At 36.0% G+C, this 22359-nt stretch overlaps 2 protein-coding genes across 3 annotated transcripts; one reads left to right on the forward strand and one right to left on the reverse strand.

The window, feature by feature from the left end:
* The first annotated feature begins 15100 nt into the window (after positions 1-15100).
* On the forward strand, positions 15101-17291 carry LOC108999209 (transcription factor MYB1R1). The gene is made up of 3 exons (XM_018976032.2): positions 15101-15649; positions 15774-15982; positions 16577-17291. Exons 1-3 carry the CDS (start codon positions 15376-15378, stop codon positions 17012-17014), a joined length of 921 nt encoding a protein of 306 aa, XP_018831577.1. The 5' UTR covers positions 15101-15375; the 3' UTR covers positions 17015-17291.
* Positions 17292-18164: 873 nt separating this feature from the next.
* LOC108999208 (serine/threonine-protein kinase AtPK2/AtPK19-like) lies at positions 18165-22359 on the reverse strand. Of its 2 annotated transcripts, XR_001997458.2 has the most exons (7): positions 21496-22359; positions 21020-21102; positions 20808-20928; positions 20515-20688; positions 19523-19630; positions 19050-19410; positions 18165-18439 (listed from the first exon to the last, which is right to left on the reverse strand). XR_001997458.2 is itself a non-coding variant. In XM_018976031.2 (6 exons), exons 1-6 carry the CDS (start codon positions 22150-22152, stop codon positions 19120-19122), a joined length of 1434 nt encoding a protein of 477 aa, XP_018831576.1. In that variant the 5' UTR covers positions 22153-22359; the 3' UTR covers positions 18480-19119. The 2 variants fall into 2 exon arrangements, 1 of the variants encoding a protein (XP_018831576.1); XM_018976031.2 differs by lacking the exon at positions 18165-18439 and having other exon boundaries at positions 18480-19410.

The raw sequence follows: 22359 nt of genomic DNA on the forward strand, positions 1-22359 counted from the left end.
CGCTAAGACACGATAACTTAACGGGTTGATAACGGGTCAACCCGTTATAACCCGTTATGACCCGTTAAGAAAGTTAAAATTACAATTATACCCTTCTACCTAAAAAATAAAATTGTTGGGATTTTAATTTCGATATTTTTATTGTTTAGATTGTAATTTTGGACTTGTAGTTAGTTTTATATTTTTTATAGATATTGTGATTTTAACATTTATATAAAATTATGCTAAACTTAACTAGATTAAAGAGGTTAATTTTGGGTTTGTTTCAATCCATTTACATAAATAGGTCAAAACGGGTTGACACGACACGACCCGTTATGTTATTGAGTCATGTTAGGGTTTGAGATTTTGACACGATAAGCTTAACGGGTCGGGTTAGGGTTGACCTATATAGTATAATATACATGTCTTGACATGATACAAACACGACCCCTTAACACGATTTGACACCCCTACGAGCAGCTAATGAGCGAACTCTCGGATTGAAGCTTGGCTCGAGCGGTAGAGACACCGCTCAAGCCAACAATCTACATAGGTGTTTTTTCAACGGGATTCAAACCACATCTTAATAAATTTCCACTCTAACTTGAATTCCACCAAACTTAACAAAATTCATTAACCAAAGAACTGACTCCCTCCACCAAATTCCTAAAGGGAATCACAGATCTCGAACACCAGAGTTTGAACTTATACACTGAAACTGGCTTTGTCATCATATTTGCTGGATTCTCAGTAGTAGCAATCTTTTGAATTTCTAATACACCCTCCATAACAACCTTTCGAAGAAAATGATACCTGACATCAATATGCTTTGTCCTTTCATGATACATTTAATTTTTGGTCAAATGTATTGCACTCTGACTGTCACAAAACACTGAAATTCCATATTGTTGTAATCCCAAATCACTGATTAGACCTTTAAATCAAATGGCTTCCTTAACAGCCTTTGCTGCTGCCTTATATTATGCTTATGTAGTTGGTAAAGTAACAGTGGATTGTAGTGTTGCTTTTCAACTAATAGCAAAACCACACAAAACGAAAACATACCCTATCAATGATCTTCTCTTATCTAAGTCCCCATCATAATTAGAATCAATATAACCAACAATCCTGGAACTGAAATCAGTATCTCTATAAAAAAAACTAAGCTAAAATTTGAAGTCCCTCTAAAATACCTGAGTATCCATTTCACAACCTGCCAATGAGGCTTACCCGAATTAGCCATGTACTTGCTAACAACGTTCACTGCTTGTGAATCTGGACGAATACAAACTTTGGCATACATAATACTGCCAACTGCACTGGAATAAGGAACACTAGCCATTAACTGTTCCTCCTTGTATGTTTGAGGAGATAGAAATATTAAAAGTTTAAAATTTGTAGTAAGCAATGTACTTACTTGCTTGGAATTAGACATTCAAAATCTCTCAAGAACTTTCTCAATATACTTTCACTGGGACAAGTATAACTTTCCAACTTTCCTATCTCTGTGAATCACCATCCCCAAAATCTTCAGATATGCCTAAGCCTTTCATTTCAAACTCATTACTGAGTTGGGTTTTCAACAAGTTAACATTAGATATGTCTTTAGCAGCAATAAGCATATCATCAGCATAAACTAACAAATGAATGAAAGACCCATCAAATAACTACTTGTGATAAACGCAACTATTATAGCTACTCCTCAAATAACCATGATTTATCATAAAAGAATCAAAGCGTTTATTCCATTGCCTCAGGGACTGCTTCAAACTACATAATGATTTCTTCAATTTGTACGTATGATCTTCTTTTCCTTCAACAATGAACCCCTCTAGCTGATGCATGTAAATGGTCTCTTCAAGCTCACCATGAAGGAATGCTATTTTAACATCAATTTGTCGTAGCTCTAGGTCATACAATGCAACTATAACAAATAACACCTTGATTGAACTGTGGTTCACAACTAGAGATAAAACTTCATTGGAGTCGATGTCTTCTCTCTAACTGTAGCGTTTTGCAATTAAGTGTGCCTTGTACTTTGCATCTGCAACACCCTAAATTTCCTCTTTTCTCTTGAAGACCTATTTGCAACCAACAGTTATCATTTTCTTAGGCAGATTTAACCAAATCTCAGGTTTGGTTTTTGTAAAGAGACTCAATCTCTTTAGTTATCGCTATGCACCATTGTGTAGGTTCTTTACTCTTGACAGCTTCTGAATAACTGGAAGGCTCCTGACCAACAATATCCTCTTATGTAGTAAGTGCATACATCATCATATCTGCATGAGCATATATGTGAGGTGGCCTGATCTACCTCCTAGTAGATATACTGTAGTCTTGCTCACCCTGAGCGCTATTATTAGAATCAGAATCATGCTCATCAGCAATAGCATGATCTTGGGTGACACCTGCCACCCCTTGTGAAGCCTCAACCTGCAACTCCACCTTCTTGACATTACCCTACTCTTCATCTGTAGACACAGTAAACTCGTTTCTCAGATTTAGCATGGATTGTTTATCAAATACAATATCTCTACTAATTACAAATCTGCGTGATTTGGGATCAGTACACCACAACTTGAATAATATTTTCACCCTACTGGCATATCCAATGAATATGCCCTTCTTTGCCCTTGGTTCATTTTTTCCCAAATTAACATGAAAATATGCATGATAACAAAAAAATTTCAAATTTGACTAATCATCAGGAGTACCAGACCATACCTCATTTGGAGTTTTCAAATCAATAGTTATGGGTGGAGAGCGGTTAACCAAATAGCAAGTTGTGTTAACTGCTTCAGCCCATAAATCTTTAGACAAACAAGCATTCGAAAGCATACAACGACTTTCTACAAAAGAGTCATATTCATCCGTTCAACTACCTCATTTTGCTGTGGAGTATGTCTAACTGTATGGTGCTTGACAATACCTTCATCTTTTCAGAATTCATCAAACTCACTTCCGCAAAATTTCATACCATTATCAGTTTGAAATCGCTTTACTTTATTGTTTGTCTAGTTTTCAATCAAAGCGTTCCACTGTTTAAAGTTAACAAATACATCGCTCTTTTGTTTAAGAAAATAAACCCAAACCTTTCTTGAGTAATCATCAATAAATGTAAGCAAATACTGAGCTCCACCTTTTGATGAAACATAAGATGGATCCCAAATATCAGAATGAATATAGTTTACAATACTTTTAGTTTTGTAAATTCCTGTAGTAAACTGAACTTTGCACTGTTTTCCAAACACACAATGTTCACAAAATTCAAGTTTTCATATCTTCTGATCACACAACAAATCCTACTTACTTAGAATAGATATCTCATTTTCATTCAAATGACTCAAATGCATGTGCCACAAACAGGTGATATCTGAGTCTGGATCATTTGAAACAGATACTGCAGCTGCACCTGTCACTCTATCGCCCTGAAAGAAATAAAGACCATCTATCTTATCTCCTCTCATTACAATTATGGAGCCCTTACTGACTCTAATAGCTTCACCTTTGCTGGTGTACCAAAAACTTAAAACATCAAGAGTGTCTAAGGAAATAAGATTTTTTTTTTTTCAAATCTAGGATGTGTCAGACATTAGACAATGTCCTAACAATCTCATCAAACATCTTAATCCTAACTGAACCAATTCCAGCAATTTTACAAGCCATATCATTCCCTATCAAAACGGAGCCACCATTGAGTGGCTCATAATTAGTGAACCAGTCCCTCTTGGGACACATGTGAAAAGTATATGTTGACTCAATGACCCACTTGTCACCAAAGCAACTATTATAGTCACTAATTACTAAGACAATATTTGAACCGTTAGACTTTTCATTAGCAACGCTAACAACATTAGAGGAACAAGTGCCTTTCTTTTTGTTTTTAGGTCTAGGACACTCATTTTTGTAATGACCAAACTTATGACAGTAATTACATTTAACATTTTTTTTTGTTAAAGTTCGACTGTAAACTGCCCTTGGATTTAACCGTGTTATTCTCTGAACCCTTAACAAACAAACCACTAGCTTGATTATCTGTGCCCTTCACAATTAATTTAGTTCTCAATTCCTTAGAATTTAAAACAGATTTTACATCTGCCAAGGAAATAGTGTCTCTGCCATACATCATGGAATTAACAAAATTATCAAATGACATGGGGAATGAACACAAAAAAATTAAGGCTTGATCCTCTTCTTCAAACTTATTGTCAATATTCTTCAGATCCATAATAATCTTATTAAATTCATCTAAGTGTTCAAAGATATGAGTACATTCCTTCATTTTGAGCGTGTATAACCATTGCTTCAAGTACAAACGGTTGGTGAGAAATTTCTTCATATACAGGCTCTCAAGTTTAGTCCAAAGATTAGTATCGATCTCATTATCAACAACCTCCCTCAAAACTTCATTTGATAATGACAACTGAATAGCACTGTGTGCCTTCTCTTCTTCTTCTTCTTCTCTTGACAGTGCAAGAGAATCATCAGACACCTTCCCATCTAATACCTAGAACAACCCTTGTTGTTACAGCAAAACATTCATCTTGATGCGCCATAAATTGAAATTATTCTGACCGTTGAATTTCTCCACTTCAAACTTTGTCATAGCCATCCTTCAAGATCTCGCATAAAGCCTGGCGCTCTGATACCAGCTTGTTGGGATTAATTGGTTATTAAAAGCTAATTTAAAGTATAACAGAGGAAGCAAATAAAAGAAATAACGACAATCACAGACAGAACAACAAGATTTAAGTGTTCGGCTCAATGTGAGCCTACGTTCACTGGCGGGATCGGTTTCAATGAATTTACTATCAACAAAAGTTGAGTATAAGAGATCAATCACAAAGTTGTCAATCCCAAAGCCCCAATACATCCAAGAGATTCTCACAATAGGACCATTCTCTCTACTGTATGTATCCGACTGCCTCAAAATGTAAAAAGTACAAATACAATTAAAATAGTTTGTATTTATACTGAAATGGCACGGAGCCCTCACAAGGCACTTAGGGATGGCATACCGCTCGAGCTAATTGTCGACCGGGTCTCAAGCGAACTCACATGTTGCCATCCCATTCAAGCTGAGTGTCGAGCGGAGTTGAGCAAACTCACTGGTTGTGTCCAGCTCGAGCAAACAATTTGTATAGGCGCTTTTTCAATAGGATTCAAGTAACCTTTTAACAAAATGCATCAACACTAGTTGAATCTCGACTCATGTAATAAAGTGAGCCCAACATATAATCCATCCTCTGAGGTGAAAGTCCACTATGGATAAGACAAGAAGAAATTGAGCATAAACCTAGCAAATATGTTTGATGTATTGATTATTTATAAATGTAATATGTGATGTTCAAAAGATGTGATGTAGGATGAGGAAAGTTGAGAATAAGTTTGGAAGAGGGGAGACGGAAGTATGCAAAGGAAGGAGAAGGACTCCACATTCCAAACAATAAATTAAACTATGCTTAGTCAAAAGTGTAATACATAAAACGATATGTGCAGTAAAACAATAAATAGTTCACTTGCCAAAATCTTAATATTGAAATGGATTAATTCGACGGTTTTTTCGACTTGACGACATATTTATGGAATTACAAAATAACAAACAAAAAAAGGAAAATGATAAACATAAAATCATTTTTTTATATACAATTATGTTTTAAATTAGGGGTATTTTTTGTATAGTAACTTATAAAAGTAACATCAATTTATTTAAATACTCTCATTTTAAAATATAGTTATATGAAGGGTTGTAAAAAAATTGTATATGTATCATTACTCAATAACTAATCTTAAAAGAAACATAAAACAAAATATTAACGGTTTATATAAACTACAACTTAAGTTATTCATACCAATTAGATACTAATTCTTTATTATTTATCATGATAATGTAATTTAAAACTTGCAATTAGGTGTCTTCGTCGATTTTTCTTTAGAAAACTAATAAAACTAAGAGTAATGCTAGATATAGTTGTAGAATGGGCAAGCGTCACGCAATCTATCTTTTTTTAAAAAGAGTAGAATTCACTATTAAAAAATTAATTTTTTATCATGTAGGTCTCATATTTATTCATTTTTTAGAGATATTCGTTGCACTTCCACATTCAACAACTACAAATATCATATCTCTAAAACTAAAGTGGTCATGACTCCATCTTTAATTGGTTAACGTGTGGCATTAAAAGATACACATAACATATTTATACCACGTATCAATTATATTGTTTATTTTTTTAACGATAAATTAATGGCAGTACATAATTGTGAGTTCTTTTAAAATTTATGTATTAACTTTATAAAATTTAAAAAACAGAGAAAATCTAATAATAATTATACAATTAGTTAACATAGATTCTATATGGTGTCGTTTTGTTAAATTAAGTTTTCTGAGTTGTTGCAACACATTTCTAGAATCTCTTGCAATAATTCAGAAGGCAATGGTCAGACAACAAGAAACTTTCAAGAAGCTCAGAATCTTGGCCGTAATGGAGACGTAAATGAAGGTGTGGGTGAAGTTTTGCATCGTGACATGGGTGTCAGAGCCTTTGTGAAAGGTATAAAGTTAGAATTTCCAAGATTTGGTGGTAGGAATCCATCAACTTGGATTTATAGAGCCAACCAGTAATTTTCTTTATCATCAAGTACCACCAGGGCAAAAAAAAATTTTTTGCATCATTTCATATGGATGAGGAGGCTCTTATCTGGTTCCAAGATGCAAGTGAGGCAAGTTCTTTCCATTCTTGGGAGGACTTTAATCAGGCTGTGCAGATTAGGTTTGGATCATCTGCGTATAATGATCCTATGAAGGCTCTTACAAGATTAAAACAATTCAGCCCTGTTGCTCATTATAAAGCTCAGTTTGAGTTGTTGTCTAATAGAATTAAAGGGGTTTTAGAAGGATAAAAAAAAAAAAAAACAAGTTTAGTTGCTTCTTGAGTGGGTTGTGTGATGAGATCAGAATGCCTGTAAAGATGTTGAATCCTACTTCCTTGAATGATACTTTTGAGTTAGTTAAAATCCAAAAGCAATACGTTTGGAGTACTAAGAAGTCTTGGAGAAATAATTCTATAGATTTTTATCAACAGAATTCTGAATGGGGGTTTCCAAGAATGCTCATATGGGATCTATTTTAGGTAATCCTAATTCCTCACCTGTTACTAGGTCGCCTTATCAAAAAGTATCCGAGGCCCAAATGCAGGAAAGAAGAAGAAATTGCCTATATTATTTTTGTAATAATAAGTGGCATAAAGGTCATAAGTGTGCTAAGCCAAAAATTTACTTGTTGGAGGGTATGGAGGTTCTTGATAGTGAGATTGTTGGGAGCAAGGTAAGATAGAATTTAATGAGAATTTTGAATAGTGTGGAGATATTGCCCCTATCTCTTTGCAGGCTATTGTTGGTTCCCCAAGTCCTAAAACAATGAGGATTGTGGGTCAAATTAACAAGAAAATGGTCGTTATTTTAATTGACACTAATAGTACTCACAACTTTGTGGATACTGCAGTAGTGACAAAATGTGGTTTGGCTGTAAATGGTGATCAATCGATTCAAGTTAAGAGTTGCTAATGGTGATGTGGTGCATAGTTTGGGCAGTACTGCTGTTGTAGCAGTGCATATGCAAGGGACTAAATTTGTTGTTAATTTTTTTTACCCTTATTCTGAGTGAATGTGATGAAATAATGGGGGTGCAATGACTGTTATCACTGGGTCTTATATTGTGGAATTTTGCTGAACTCTAGATGGAGTTTTCTTATAAAGGCAACACTATTGTTCTTAAGGGTCTCACATCTCCTAATGCTGAGTTGGTTGATAATAAGGAGATATCCAGCATTTCTAAGGTTGGATCTAAAGGGTTTTGGTTGCAATTAATGGTTGTGGAGACTAATCAGAACCTCTATGGTTCTTATGTTGAAGTTGAGGAGTTATTGCAGAAGTATGATGGGGTCTTTGAGAAGCCTAAGGGTCTTCCTCCTCATAGGTCTCGAGATCACCAGATTTTATTGAAGAATGAGTCTGTGCCTGTTTGTTTAAGGCTATATAGATACCCTTTTTATCATAAAACCGAAATTGAAAAGATTGTTGCATAATTGTTGAAGATTGGTGTCATCAGGCCAAGCCAGTCACTATTTTCTTCTCCTGTGTTGCTAGTCAGGAAGTCAGATGGCTCTTAGAGGGTGTGCATGGACTATAGGGTGCTTAATGAGGCCACCATTAAAGATAAGTACCTAATACCAGTAGTTGATGAATTGTTAGATGAGCTATTTGGCTCTATTGTGTTTTCTAAACTTGACCTGAGGTTAGGTTATCATCAAATTAGAATGAGGCCTGAGGATGTACATAAAACTGCATTTAGAACACATGAGGGACATTATGAGTTCGTTGTTATGCCATTTAGACTCACTAATGCTCCATCAACCTTTCAAACTCTAATGAATGATGTCTTTAAACCATTCTTGTGAAAATTTGTAATTGTGTTCTTTGATGATATTCTAATATATAGCAAAGACCTAGAATCTCATTTGTTGCATTTAGCCACTATTTTGGAGATTTTACGCAAAAATTAGTTATTTGCCAAGAAGTCTAATTGCCATTTTGCATGCCAAGAAATAGAGTATTTGGGCCATTTAATTTTCAAGGAAGATTTGAGGGCTGATCCAAAGAAGTTAGATTCTATGGTAAACTGGCCAATTCCAAAAACTCTTAAAGCTTTGAGGGGTTTTTTGGGGTTGACTGGATAATATAGGAAATTCATTTGAAATTATGGTTAGGTAGATGCTCCACTTACTGCCTTGCTGAAAAATGATTTTTTTTTTTTTTGCAATGAGGTAGCTACTTTGGCTTTTGAGGAATTGAAAAAAGTAGTTGTGAACCCACCAGTTCTTGCCTTGCCAGATTTCACTTAGAAGTTTGTAATTGAGTGTGATGCTTGTAGAGTGAGGATAGGTCCTATATTGATGCAGAATTAGAGACCAATGGCTTTTTTTAGTCAAGCTTTCAAAGGTAAAAATCTGTCACTTTCCACTTATGAGAAAGAGGTATTAACCTTGGTGTTAGCTATTAAAAAATGGAAGCTTTACTTGCTGGGTTCTGCTTTTGTCATTAGAACTAACCACCTTAGTTTGAAGTATTTGTTGTAGCAAAATATGGGTACAACAACTCAACAAAAATGGATCTCAAAGCTGTTGGGCTATGAGTTTTCCATTAAGTATAAAAAAAAGGTAGAGAACGAGGTAGTTGATGCTTTGTCTCGAATGGATTTCCAAGAAGATGAAGTTGCAGTGTGTGTTATTTCCTATCCTACACCCGTTTGGTTAGAAGAATTGAAACAGGCCTATCTAGCTAATCCAGTAGTCCAACAACAGTTATCCTTGTTAAAAGATGGCTCTCATTCGACCTCTTCTTTCACTCTTAAGCATGGGATACTGTTTAAGTATAGGAAGATATATGTGCCAAATTGTCAAGAACTGAAGCTGAAGGTGTTGCATTTCATACGTGCTAGTTCATCTGCTCGTTTGAAGAAGGAAGTGAAGAATTTTATTAAAGAATGTGAGTTTTGTAAGAGAAATAAGGGAGAAAATATCCATCCTGCTGGATTATTACAGCCATTGCCTGTACCTCAGCATATTTTGACAGACTTGTCTATGAATTTTGTTGAGGGGTTGCCAATTTCTAAAGGTTATTATGTAGTGATGGTTGTTGTAGATATGCTGTCGAAATATTCACATTTTTATGCTTTTAAAGCACCCCTTTACAACAGCAAAAGTAGCACTAGGGTTTTTTTGACAATGTCTTTATGTTACATGAGATGTCTTAGAACATAATTTCTGATAAAGGGGCCACTTTCACAAGTTCCTTTTGGAATGAGTTGTTTAGACTGCAGGGAGTCACTCTTTCTTATTCATCTGTCTATCACCCCCAAAGTGATAGTTAGACTGAGGTAGTTAACAATGCTTAGAGCATTTTCTGAGAAGTTTCACAGCAGATAAACCAAGGTAATGGTTTGAGTGGTTAACTTTAGGTGAGTGGTGGTATAAAACCACTTTTTATACTTCAACAAAGTTAACTCCTTATGAGGTGGTTTATGGCAGATCACCAAGCAAGTTTCAATCTTATGTTCCTGGTTTAACTGTTAATCAAGCAGTGGATGAAGTGTTGAAGAGGAAAGAGGAAATATTAACTACATTGAAGGGCAATTTGAATGTTGCTCAAGAGAGAATGAAGTATCAAGCTGATAAGAGTAAAACTGAGAGAGAACTTCAAGTTGGTGATTGGGTATTCCTCAAATTAGAACCATATAGACATCAATCCTTAGTGGCTAGGAGAAATTTTAAATTGTCTCATGGGTTCTATGGACCATTCCAGATTATTAAGAGAATTGGCTAGGTGGCTTACAAATTGGATTTGCCTCAGAATTCTGCTATTCATCCAGTATTTCATGTATCTTGTTTGATGAACAAGGTTGGGCAACTTGTAGCTCCTCTGTCAACATTACCACTAGTCAATTTGCAAGGAGAATTAATTCCAGAGCCTGAAAGTATTTTACAACGCAGGACCAAGAAGTTGAATAATAGGCCAGCAATTGAGGTGCTAGTACAATGGAAAGGGTCTGCAGTGGAGGATGCCACTTGGGAAGCTTATTGGCAGTTGTGTGACAAGTTTCCTCACCTTGTGGGCAAGGTTCTCTAAAGGGGGAGGGTATGTTATGGGCTGAAAGAAGATTAAGGGTGTAGTGTGGGAAGAGAATTAATGGTTGAAGAACTGAAGTGAAATGCAGAAGTGTAGAAATGGAATCATCGTGACGATTAGTTAGTTACCATAGATTCTATACGGTATCGTTTTGTTAAATGAAGTTTAATAAGTGTAGACTAAAGACATGTCATAAATGAGTCAAATAGTTATAAAATATTGTCGTTCTGATCATCCTTTTTCATATTAGTATAAAGCAACCACGAGTTGGAAGATGATGCCAACTCTGGTATTCAGTTCAAATTCTCTCTCTCTCTAATTCTTGATCACATTCTTAAAAGTTGACTCTCTCAAAATAGTCAAATTCTACTTGCAAAAGAAGTGTCTATCACAAAATATACTAAATAATTTAATTTTTTTAAATTTTAAAATAATAATAATATTTTATTTAATTCATCTAAAATTATTTCATATCATTTCATCTCATCATATTTTATTTCACTATTAAAATTAGTCATTAACATGGGAGATCGTGGGAGTGAAGTATGAATAGTATGAAGATATGAAGATGGACAGTGAACCCCACAGAACCTTATCTTGGCTTATCCTTGCCAGAGAACCGACGCACCACGAGAGGCCATTAAATTCTATTTTAACTGTACGGATCTTCAAAAGATTTTCTTACATCTAGTACTCTCCAATGGGCAAAACTGGAATATGCCGAGCGGACGGTCCATACACTATACTTTTTTTTTTAAAGTATTATTGTATAATAACATTATACTCTTATTTAGGGGTCCAATAAAATATTGGATTAGGCAAGAAAATATTTAAAAAAAATTAAATTTTCCCAGACAAGTTGGTCTTGACCAGATTCATCTGACTGCATAAACAATGGTTGTTGTTTTTAATAGGATATTTATGTCTGTGAGTGTCTCTGATCTCACCATGTGCACTTGTTTTCTTTTTCTGGATTTTATATTCTGAAGATAACATTAAATGACCAGCTGAATGCTGATTGCTGATACCCACTGCCTTTTCCAACTATTTTATTTTATTTTATTTTTTAAAAAAATGATATCTTAATTTTATTAAACTATTAGTTTTAATTATATTTAATAAAAATATATAATTATTATATTATATAATTATCAGATATTCTCAGAAAAAAAAATTCCTAATTAACAGTTTTGCATCTTAATATTTCTTAAATCATAAAAAATATTATTTATTATCCATTTAATTATTTTTATTTTCATATTTTTACGATAAAAAAAGATAGTAAATAATTTTTTACTTAATTAATAATATATATGACCTCAAAAAACAAAAACAGGACGTATCTTTTTCTGCTTTTGCTCTTTTTGCAGCAGATGCCTCCTACTTGTTAATTTAGCCTATCTCAGTGCAACATGTGGCTGAGGTAGATATGTGTGACCACAATAGATCGTGTGAATCCAGTAGCATGTACGATTGATAATTACATATCCCATACTCTTTTTTTTTTTTTTTTTTTTTTACCTATTCCATCTAGCATTAATTGAATATCTCCTTAAAAAAAATTAAAAGAAATTACCCCAAATTTCCGTCTTTACAGATACATTGAAGTTTATGTTTTTAATTTTTATAAAATTAATATCTAAATTTTTTGTCAATCTCTAATTAAAAAATTAAGAAGAGATTGTCACTTGAGAATAATATGCTACGTATCAATATTTGATTGGTTAAGATGTGACAATATGATATCTAAGTTTTCTTTAATTTTTTATTTAGAGACTAACGAATGTACCTAAGTGTAAGTTGTTTTAGTTTTGTAAAAGTTAAAAAAATAAAAATTCAAATACCGATTTTTCAATTAATTCTTTTTTAAAAAAAAAATCTCGAGCAATTTTAATTTTGAAGAGCATGATGAGTGAAGCTTCGACTCTTGAAGATCAATACATTCTTTTGCGTATGATCAATACATAAACTTCGACTCTTTGTTCTCTTTCTCCATTCTTTGGAGTCTCTAAAGTCTTTCATATTCTTAAAGAGACCCTCCTTATTCTCAAATACTTTCATTATCCTCATCCCTTTTGATTATCTCGATAATTGCTTTTCCATGGCTTTTCAGCTTGTTCCTTTTCCTTCACCTATTTTATATTGTTTCATCTAGCTCATGCATTTGGGAGGTTCATCTATCCTCACTAGGGTTTGCGCACCTTTCTGATCATCTCTTCCTCTCCCGCCCCATTTTTCTCCCATTTTTTTTCATTTTTTTTCCTTCTGTAGATATATTTGTTCCCAAACATCTAATCCAACTTCTCCGTGACCTTTTCATCCCCCCCAAGTCATTTTTACAATTTTTTTTTTATGGCATGTGATGTATATGCATTGTCTTCCCAATAGTCTAGTTTTCGAGATTTATTTCTCACCATATTCTCTAAATCATGTTGTCTCTTTGGGATGACTAGAAATTGAAACGATATGCCTAGTCCTTACTCTCTATGGGATCATTGCCTCTTGTACATGCATGTTATCATGATCATTTGCACTATAACCATTTGTATTAGGTATTTGACTTGTATTGGAAAACCCTAAATCTTGACAAATTACTAGCTACATAATAAATTAGTCGCAGTACCTTTGATTGTTATTTTTACTTGGATTTGCCACCATGCATGCACCCTTTGTGCTACAAGATCATCTCCCTATATTAATAAATGAATACATGTATTTATAAATTTATTTAATATTTCAAACAATTATGTACACATGCAAGACTTTTACATGATGAATGACACAGCCATTATAGATATATAGTCAAATGTCTGATTATAGATAGTATCAAGATGTTTGTATCTTTGAAGTTATGTTTATGGACGTATAATCGTCATAAGCCTTATCAGAAATAATAAATTATTGATGGATTATCTCGTTTATTTACTTATAGTACTTCAATTTAAGATGGGCTCTAGTGTTATTTCAACCGCTCATAGTTCAATTTCTCTCCCCATGAAAATGATTGATCTGACTTTCATGGAGTATGTTGAAAGTATATATGAAGATGAAATGCACTTTCATTGTTCTTACGTGAGACATGTAGTAATATGAGATCCACCAATTTTGACATTTCGTGTCACAGATATTAATTCCTCCAATTTGCATAGCAGCTTGTCGCACTTTACCAATCACACCTAAGCCAATGCATCATCTTAACCCTATGAGAGATTAATGCTTTAGCCAAAGTCCAATAATCTGATCATTATTTCTATAATATTTTATATTATAAATAATAAATAAATAATTTCATTGATTGCATACAAGGGTTGTAGTTAAGTAATGTCCCATCATTCAATATTCCTTAGATCTTAATCATTGTTGTTAAATTTCATGGCTGAAATTTTTTTAAGAAATATAAGTCTTAGTCGATATTTTAAAATTAAATGATTACTGTTAACAAAAAAAAATTGTGATAAATTCTAATCATGGATGCAATCTTCTACGTACTCAAAGGTAAGTTTGGATGAGTAAAGTGTTGTGTTTGATTCATACCAAGAGTTTTTTCTGAATTAACTTTTGATGGATGAAATCGTATAGGTAGGAACTTACTCACCAAAATGGGATAAAAAACCTTATCTTCATGAGATTCAATGCCATAAAAAAAATTAAGAGAAATTGTATTTATAGTCTTAAAGTAGATATTGTACATTTCTTTTAAAAAAAGTGGATAAATCTAAGATTTACAAGAAAAAACTATTGTTTTAATGGTGAATTATACTTTTTTTAAAAGGGAGTACGCAAAGATTGCATACTTCAGAATTGTAACTAGCATTATCCAAAAACTAATGTGATAGAATCTAGCCCCGTTTGGATATTGACCTGAGTTGAGATGAATTGAGTTCTATATAAATAGTAATGAGCTGAGATGATAGAGTGAGTTTTGTAAGGTCCACTTAAGATGAGTTTAGATGTGTTTGGATGTTAAGATGAATTTAAATGCATTTATAGAAAGTTGAAAAAGATTTTGGGTCCCGTATGTAAAAATGTGTTGAGTTAAAAAAGGTTGTAAGTCTCACGTGTAAAGAAGTTTTGAGTTAAGATGAGTTTAGTGATTTAAGAATTGAGTGCTTGGATGTTAGACTCAATTTAAAATTAGATTAAACTAGTTTATCTCAACTCAATTCAAATTTCAAACGGAACTTTTGGAAAAATTATATATATTTATATTTAAGAAAAATTATTAGGTACTTTTGAAATATGGATAACATAGTAATCTCATCTTATCACAATAGTATGTAATTAGAATTTTGATATAGTTATCAGCTTGAACTAATATGTTATCTTAAAATATAGCCAAAGGGTGGATGGTAGATAGACATGTAAAATAAAAGAAGGTAAAACAAGAAAGGAAGGGGACAAATTAAAAACAGAACCTTGTTTTAAGAAGAAGAAAGAGTCGTGGAAACCGCGGAAACAAACCCACAAACAAGTGCCACACCTTTACGCCCCCACCCTGTGCCAGCCTCCCCACAATCTATCTATATATATTATATATATCTAAATATATAAAATCCATATTCCATACATCCATTACAGTTATCTATCTCTCTCTCTCTCTCTCTCTATCTCTCTCTGAATTTTCCACTTGTACGGCCCACCGAGATTTCATATTAATTGATCTGGAGGTGGTGGAGGAGGAGGAGAAGCAAAAAGGGTCGGGCGGAGATGTCTCGTGAGTGCGTCGGAGACTCGGGTGGTGCCGGAGAGATCATGCTTTTTGGTGTGCGTGTGGTGGTGGACGCGATGAGGAAGAGCGTGAGTATGAACAACCTATCCCAGTACGAGCAACCTCAGGAGGAGGGCTCCAAGGTTCAGAACACTGTCAGCGTCAATAACAATAATACCAGAGAAGATGTGGCCGCAGCAGCATCCGGTTACGCCTCCGCTGACGATGCCGTTCCTAATTCTCGCGCCAGCCGTGATCGCGAGCGCAAGCGAGGTCTGATTCGGATCCCCCGATCGTCTGTCTTAATGTTGTTTATTGGGTTTTTCAGTGTCGAAGTATTTGATTTATCTGTTGGAAAGTTTTCTTTTGTGGATGATTGATTATGTATGTTGTGCAGGGGTTCCGTGGACGGAGGAGGAGCACAAGCTATTCCTGCTGGGTTTGCAGAAAGTAGGGAAAGGAGATTGGAGAGGAATATCGAGAAACTTCGTGAAGACACGCACGCCGACGCAGGTCGCGAGCCATGCTCAGAAATACTTTCTTCGCCGCAGCAACCTCAACCGTCGCCGCCGTAGAACTAGCCTCTTTGACATCACCACCGATACGGTGAAATTTTAGCCTATTGTTCTTTTTCTATTCTCTGTGTTTGGTTGCTGTGAAAAACAAACATCTATTTTGAAATTATGTCCGCTTTTTTCTTAAGGATCTCTCTTAGAGCCGGCGAAGTTGACCTGATTTGGGGCAAATAGTTGTTTTAGGATCTTTTCGATCTGGACTTGGTTTTCTTCCCTCATAGAAAATTACGTATGGAAGTGAAAAAAGGTCTTCTTGCTTTCGTATGGATTAAATTCATTGTTTTGCTTTTTAATTTTCATCGTGGTTGTCATTTCTATGTTATTTCTTCAGTTTTATTTTGTTTTTCGTTTTGGTTGTTGAGTGGACTTGGGAAACAACGAACGAAAAGGTAACGAAGAATTCTAGAATGTTTATTTTTGGGTGGTCTTGGTTTCTTAGATGCAAAAGTTGACCCGTCCGGTGGAAAATAGCGTTGAATCGGGACTTTTTTAGGCTGAGGTTTCGGTGCCTTTTCTTTGTAATTCGTAGAAATAATCTGTAATTATTTTGCATTTTCCTTTCATTTTCTCAACATCCAAACGAAGAACAAGCTTTTCATGACATGTTCCCAAATGCGTGTATTAGGTCACGGCAACTCCTATGGAAGCACAAGGGCATCATCAAGACACTGCCTCACATTCTCACCCATCGTTTCCTCCTCCAGCACCAACTGAAAGTTGCAATTTTAGTGGGTTTCCAATGATGGGTGCTTTTCCGATGACTGTTGGTCCGGCAGTGGTCCCAATTGAGAACCCAATGGAAAACCCAACCCTAAGACGGGTAAATGTGGAGATTAATGCAGCCTCTTCATTGAAGCTTGTCCGCCCAATCCCTATCCACACAGCACCTCATGCTTCAACTATAACTGAACTTAGTTCGAATTCAAAGTCAGCTGTTGATCCATCACGGCTGACGCTCAAGCTGTCTTTGCCATCTGATCAGAGGGAGTCGCCGTCAAGGCATTCGGCTTTCCAGGCAATGCCAAGCTTCAACAATGGTGATAGCATTATCACCGTTGCTTGAGGAAGATCCAAGTATGGAAAATGGTTTGAGAATTAGGGCAGATGGATTAGAGGAATGTTTATCTGGAAAAAAGAAGCAGGCAATGGGTTAGAGATGACAAGGAAAATTAGGTGACTGAATTTGATCCTTGTTTGTTTTGTACAGACCCAAAAAAGAACTGTCACGTCCTTTTCTGGTTGTATGCAATGATCTTAGATTCTTCTTCTTTTGTCTGCTTTCTATTGTGGCTGATATTACTGAAAATAACAAAGGACTTGAATGCTCTTCTCTTCTGATATTTGTGAGTCTGGTTCTAGTGGTTTTAACTTTTTATGGTTTTTTTGGATTTTAAAGAAAAAAAATATCAAGTTTGGATTACTGGTAGAGGGCATTTTCTTCCCCTTTTCGGTGACAGGACACATTAATTTTGTGAATGTGGATTTATTGAGTCGACACTCAATAATGGACGATGGTAGTTGTGGATTGTGCTAGTATTATTATTAATGCTGTGATTTGGGGTTCTATGGTTTTCAACTTTCAAGCAACAGTAAATAGGTTAATGTTTGCTTTCTTATCATGCTTTGGTGACCTGTAATTCAAGGGGGCTTGTCTGCTCTCACAGAATATTTTCGATGCTTGTGAGTTGTACAAAAGAGACGAGAAAAAAAAAAAAAGAATAAAGAAGAAAAAGGAAAATGCTCGGCTTGCCTTGTTGAGAAAAGGGAAAATATAAAGAAATAAATGAAAATTTTGGTCATTAATAGTGTTCAGAGAAAGTAAGTTTACTCATTAAGTTCACCATGCTTGTACAGTTTTGATTGCGTCATAATAATGTATTTTGATGCTCCAATTCCAATCCTTGATGACAATCATGCTCATAACCAATTTCTACTGCTACAATTGCTCTCAGACCAAATGAGATGGATTGACCTTAATTTATGATCCATGCAATATATACATATAAAAGAGAATGATACTTGCTCTCTTGGGTTGGGTTCTTCTGGCCTGGGGGATAGATCCCTTTTTCTCATTCCATGAAATAAGGTCATTCAAAGGCCAACTCTGGAAGAATCCATTTCTCCTGCTGCTTTGTGCTTGAAATGTGGAAGCTTAAAACATTTGTTATAAAAGAGTCGTAATTTTTCGGAGGTTCGAACCCAAGACCTCCAAATGGAGGTTTGAATGTTATAAAAGAGTCGTAAATTGATTATTATTGTTGTTAAACATTATTTGCCATTGTTTTGGGCCCTCATCGACTCCTCTGGGCTCTTGGCCTCGAATGGTACAAATATATTCCAATAATTTGTTTTAAGAAAAGCGAGAACTGAGAAGGAACAAGTTTCTTCTTCACTGCTTTCCCCATCGGAATTTCAAAATGCATCTCTCGTATTGTTCACCATTGCTTTGTGTCACCTTCCCAAGGACGTTCCAGACAGCATCCTCTTTCTGTCTCTCAAAAAAAAATTCAAAATTCAAAAGCCTTACCAAATTGTCTCGATCTCCAACTTTAGGCGATGATGGTGGACATGACAATTGACAAATACACAATTCACTTGAGTATTAGATATTTTAAAAACATTACCAGATATTTAAAAACTTGAAGTTTATTAGGCAGTACAACTTTCACAAGCAGAATAAACATGATCAATCCGCCATCATCATAGGGCCAGCAGGATTCATGATAGGAAAGACACACAAAATGGAAAGAGAAAAAAGTTAGATTCATATGATTTCTTTCGTCTCTTTCCCTGTAGCCTCTCACGTCGAACAACATTCCTTTTGCCATTCCTCTTACCCTTCTCGCAGCTTTCACATATCATAGAAAAAACCAAAGCTGTCGGGCAAAGCTCTGATCTCATGTAACATGTTGTAGCTGATATGGCTCACAGCAAAACCAATGAAATGAAACATAACTGGACATATACTACAAGACATTTTCTAAGTGAAAGTTTACGAGTGAAAGCAAGTACTAAGTAAAAATTTATGAGATTATTTATTAACGACAATTTATAAATAATTATATGAGATGAATGGATCTTTATATATATAAACTTACAGACTACAACTGAATGGCAGTCTTGTTTCAAGCCCTCTCCTTCATATAATGCTTTTCTTGGCCAGAAGCCTTAAGTTTGTCCAGACGAAAGCCAAGGGTTAGGAGCCACATAAGTATACCCTTGGAAATGTTCGCCTGCAGTTGGTGTTGAAGCAGGTGAGTCAGTTGGAGGCATTGCTGTCCAGCACCTGTCAAAATTGGCTGTACAGTTTTTCCCAATCACATCAGGCTTAAACTTGGGCTGCAGCTCTCTGGCCTCCAATTTCTTCCAGTTGATTGATTGAAACCATTTATGACTTTTAATCTCATCCCCTCCGTTAGGCCCGCTGCCTAATCTTCTCAATGGTTCCTTCTGCAGTAACTGCAGAAGTAAAGAGAAAGTCCAAGAAGAGCGATGTTACAAGAGAGAAAAAGGGGGGGGGGGGGGGGGGGGGAGAGAGAGGGAGAGAGAGAGAGAGAGATGATAAACTTACTCCTTTGAGCAAAGAGTGAGCCTCGCTGGTGAGGTAAGGCGGAAGTTTTACCTTCTCTTTGATGATTTTCTCCTGAAGTTTCTTTCTATTTGCATGTGTATATGGTGGCTGCAGGAAGAAATATTGGCAACTTTGGAACAAAAAAAAAATGGTAAACTAAGGTTGCAGCCCTTGTGATTCTTTATACAGGCATTGTAGCAATAAATGAATTGATCGGACTAATAATGGAATCAACAATTATAATATATTACATGATACATTTCTCACAAGATCAACCTAGATATCAAGAAAGGAACTCAGTTCAACCAGCAGTACCAGGCAGTCCCAACCATGTGACTCAGTATCATCTGAGCAATAGCACCAGGCTGTGCCGCGCAGGTGACTCGGTAACATCTCAGCTATATGGAACTACGGATACTAAAATGTGAGGAACTGTAATGAACTCAGCATGACAAGCACATTATTGTATGGGTCATGTGTTCAATACAACTCTCGGATACATACTCAGTGGGCATGTCCAACAAAGAAAATGAGGAACAACTTCCCAGCATACCATTAAGTTATTCTGACCATTCCCAAAAATAATTCCCTCTTCCTATGACATCTCAATCTGATGAATTAAAATCCCTTAAAAAGCTGCTGTAGTTTTCTTAGGCACGTCATCAAGAAATAATACTTAGCTAATTCAGTAAGATTTGTCCCTTACATAATTTTTTAACCCCCTTTCTTGCCGGAAGCAAAACATTGACCCTTTGACATAGGTGCACACTAATTAACAGGTTATTTTGACCACTGTGAATGGACTAAGATTAGAATGCTCATGGTCATAAGTAGGCAACCACTGCAGTTTCACAGGCATAACTTTCACTGTGACCACCGTGAATGGATTAAGAGTAGAATGCTCATAATCATAATTAGGCAACCTCTGAATGTCATCTTCGTGACAAACTGAAGTCTCTGATGAACTAAAAATGTTGAACCAGTGGTCTTACCTGCCCAGTTAGCATCTCATACAAGAGTATCCCCACACTCCACCAATCAGCATCTTTATTGTGGCCTTTAGACAGTAAAATCTCAGGAGCCATGTATTCTGTGGTCCCACACATTGAATTTGATCTGCTCGATTCATCAATTTCCTTTGCCAGTCCAAAATCAGTCAGCATAACCTATATCACAGGCACCAACATTAGGCAAAAAACCCAAATCATTTATGCAAGAAAAGCATATTACACGACTTTCATACATATTCCTAGAACAGAAATGGGTAAATGGGCAGGGCCATTACATGCCCATCTGCGTCCATGAGAATATTTTCGGGTTTGAGATCCCGATGCACGATACCGCACTTGTGAAGATGTGAAACGGCAGATACTATCTCAGCAGTATAAACCCTTGCTTGATCCTCACTACTCAAGACAAACCCGAACAAAAATCAAACAGGTGGAACATAAAGTGTGACAAGAAATCTTTAAGTACAAGCAGATCTGCAGAAGATACCTGAAGATCCCCTGCCGGTACAGATGAAAGAAAAGGTGCCCTCCATTTATAAAATCCAGAATCAAGTAAAGCTTACTCTTTGTCTGCAAGGGTCAACCACAACAGAAGAATCAGGACATTATATACCAGTTAAATTCACAAGAAATGGTCCCGAAGTTAGAAGAGCCAAAACAAGAATTTCCAGCCTATCTTCAACTTTTTCAATGAAAGACACAACCATTCCCTAGTGAGAACAAACGAAATTAGCACATGCTAAGCCAAAATCTTCTAGATGTAAGGCTGCATGTTTTTTTTTTTAATTTCCCAAAACAAATCATACAACCAATTTACAATTGATTTGGTAATCTATGACCACCAACACTATCTTTCCAAACTGAGTTGAAACTATTGCCATACGTAGACCAATTTGGTTATTTCTGTAAAGTGTATCATCATATACCCATAATCTTGGTTAAATTTGAAGTCAAAGAGAATACCTGGAAGGAGTAGCGGAGCTGAACAATAAATGGGTGCACAACTTTAGTGAGAATGTCCCTCTCGGCCTTCATGTAATCGACATGGTTCTTCTTTATAATGGTATCCTTCCTCATCACTTTCATGGCGTAAATCCCATCGTCATCGGTATTAGTATCACGATCTCCTCCACCTTCACAATCATTAGGAGTATCCACTCTCACTCTCTTCCTGACTACCTGGAACACTTTTCCAAACGCACCCTGCCCCACAACTCTCAAAATGTCAAAATCACCGGGCCCAATTTTCCCGACTCTCTCGCTCTTATCAGCATTGGAAATTTCGATCTCTGTCTCGGGCTCGGATTCAGATTCGGAGGCGGACTCGGCATGGAAGGGGAGAGAACGGGAGAGGGTGAAGCGAGGGGAGGGGCCCACAAAGGAGTGGGACCTGTTGTGGATGACCGGTGGGTCCCCGGAGGATGAGGTGGACGTCGGTGATAAAGAGGGAATTGGGTTTTGGTGTGGGCTGGAGGGGCCAAAAACTTCAGAGAAGTCGAAGTCGGACTCGGACTCTTTGGTGGAAGAGGACGATGGGATGGAGATGGTGAGCTTGCTACAGAGATTGCTGGCTAACAGAGTCTGAAGCCTTTTCTTCTTCTTCTGAGAATTGGAGATCATCTTCGATTACTCAGTGAAAGAGACAGAGAGAGAGAATTTGGCAGTGTTTGCGTTTAGGATGAAAGCGAGCCAAGAAATCTTGCCTCTCCAGGCGGGCTGAGAGAAAGCCTCGGAGTTAAAAACGTACATCAGAGACAGAGAGATGCAGAGAGCGAGGAGAGAGCGAATTCATTGAGGGCTGCGGCTCTCAACGCGCCTCTTGGTGCT

This window comes from Juglans regia, chromosome 2 (assembly GCF_001411555.2).
Source record: "Juglans regia cultivar Chandler chromosome 2, Walnut 2.0, whole genome shotgun sequence".
Taxonomy (NCBI): Eukaryota; Viridiplantae; Streptophyta; class Magnoliopsida; order Fagales; family Juglandaceae; genus Juglans; species Juglans regia.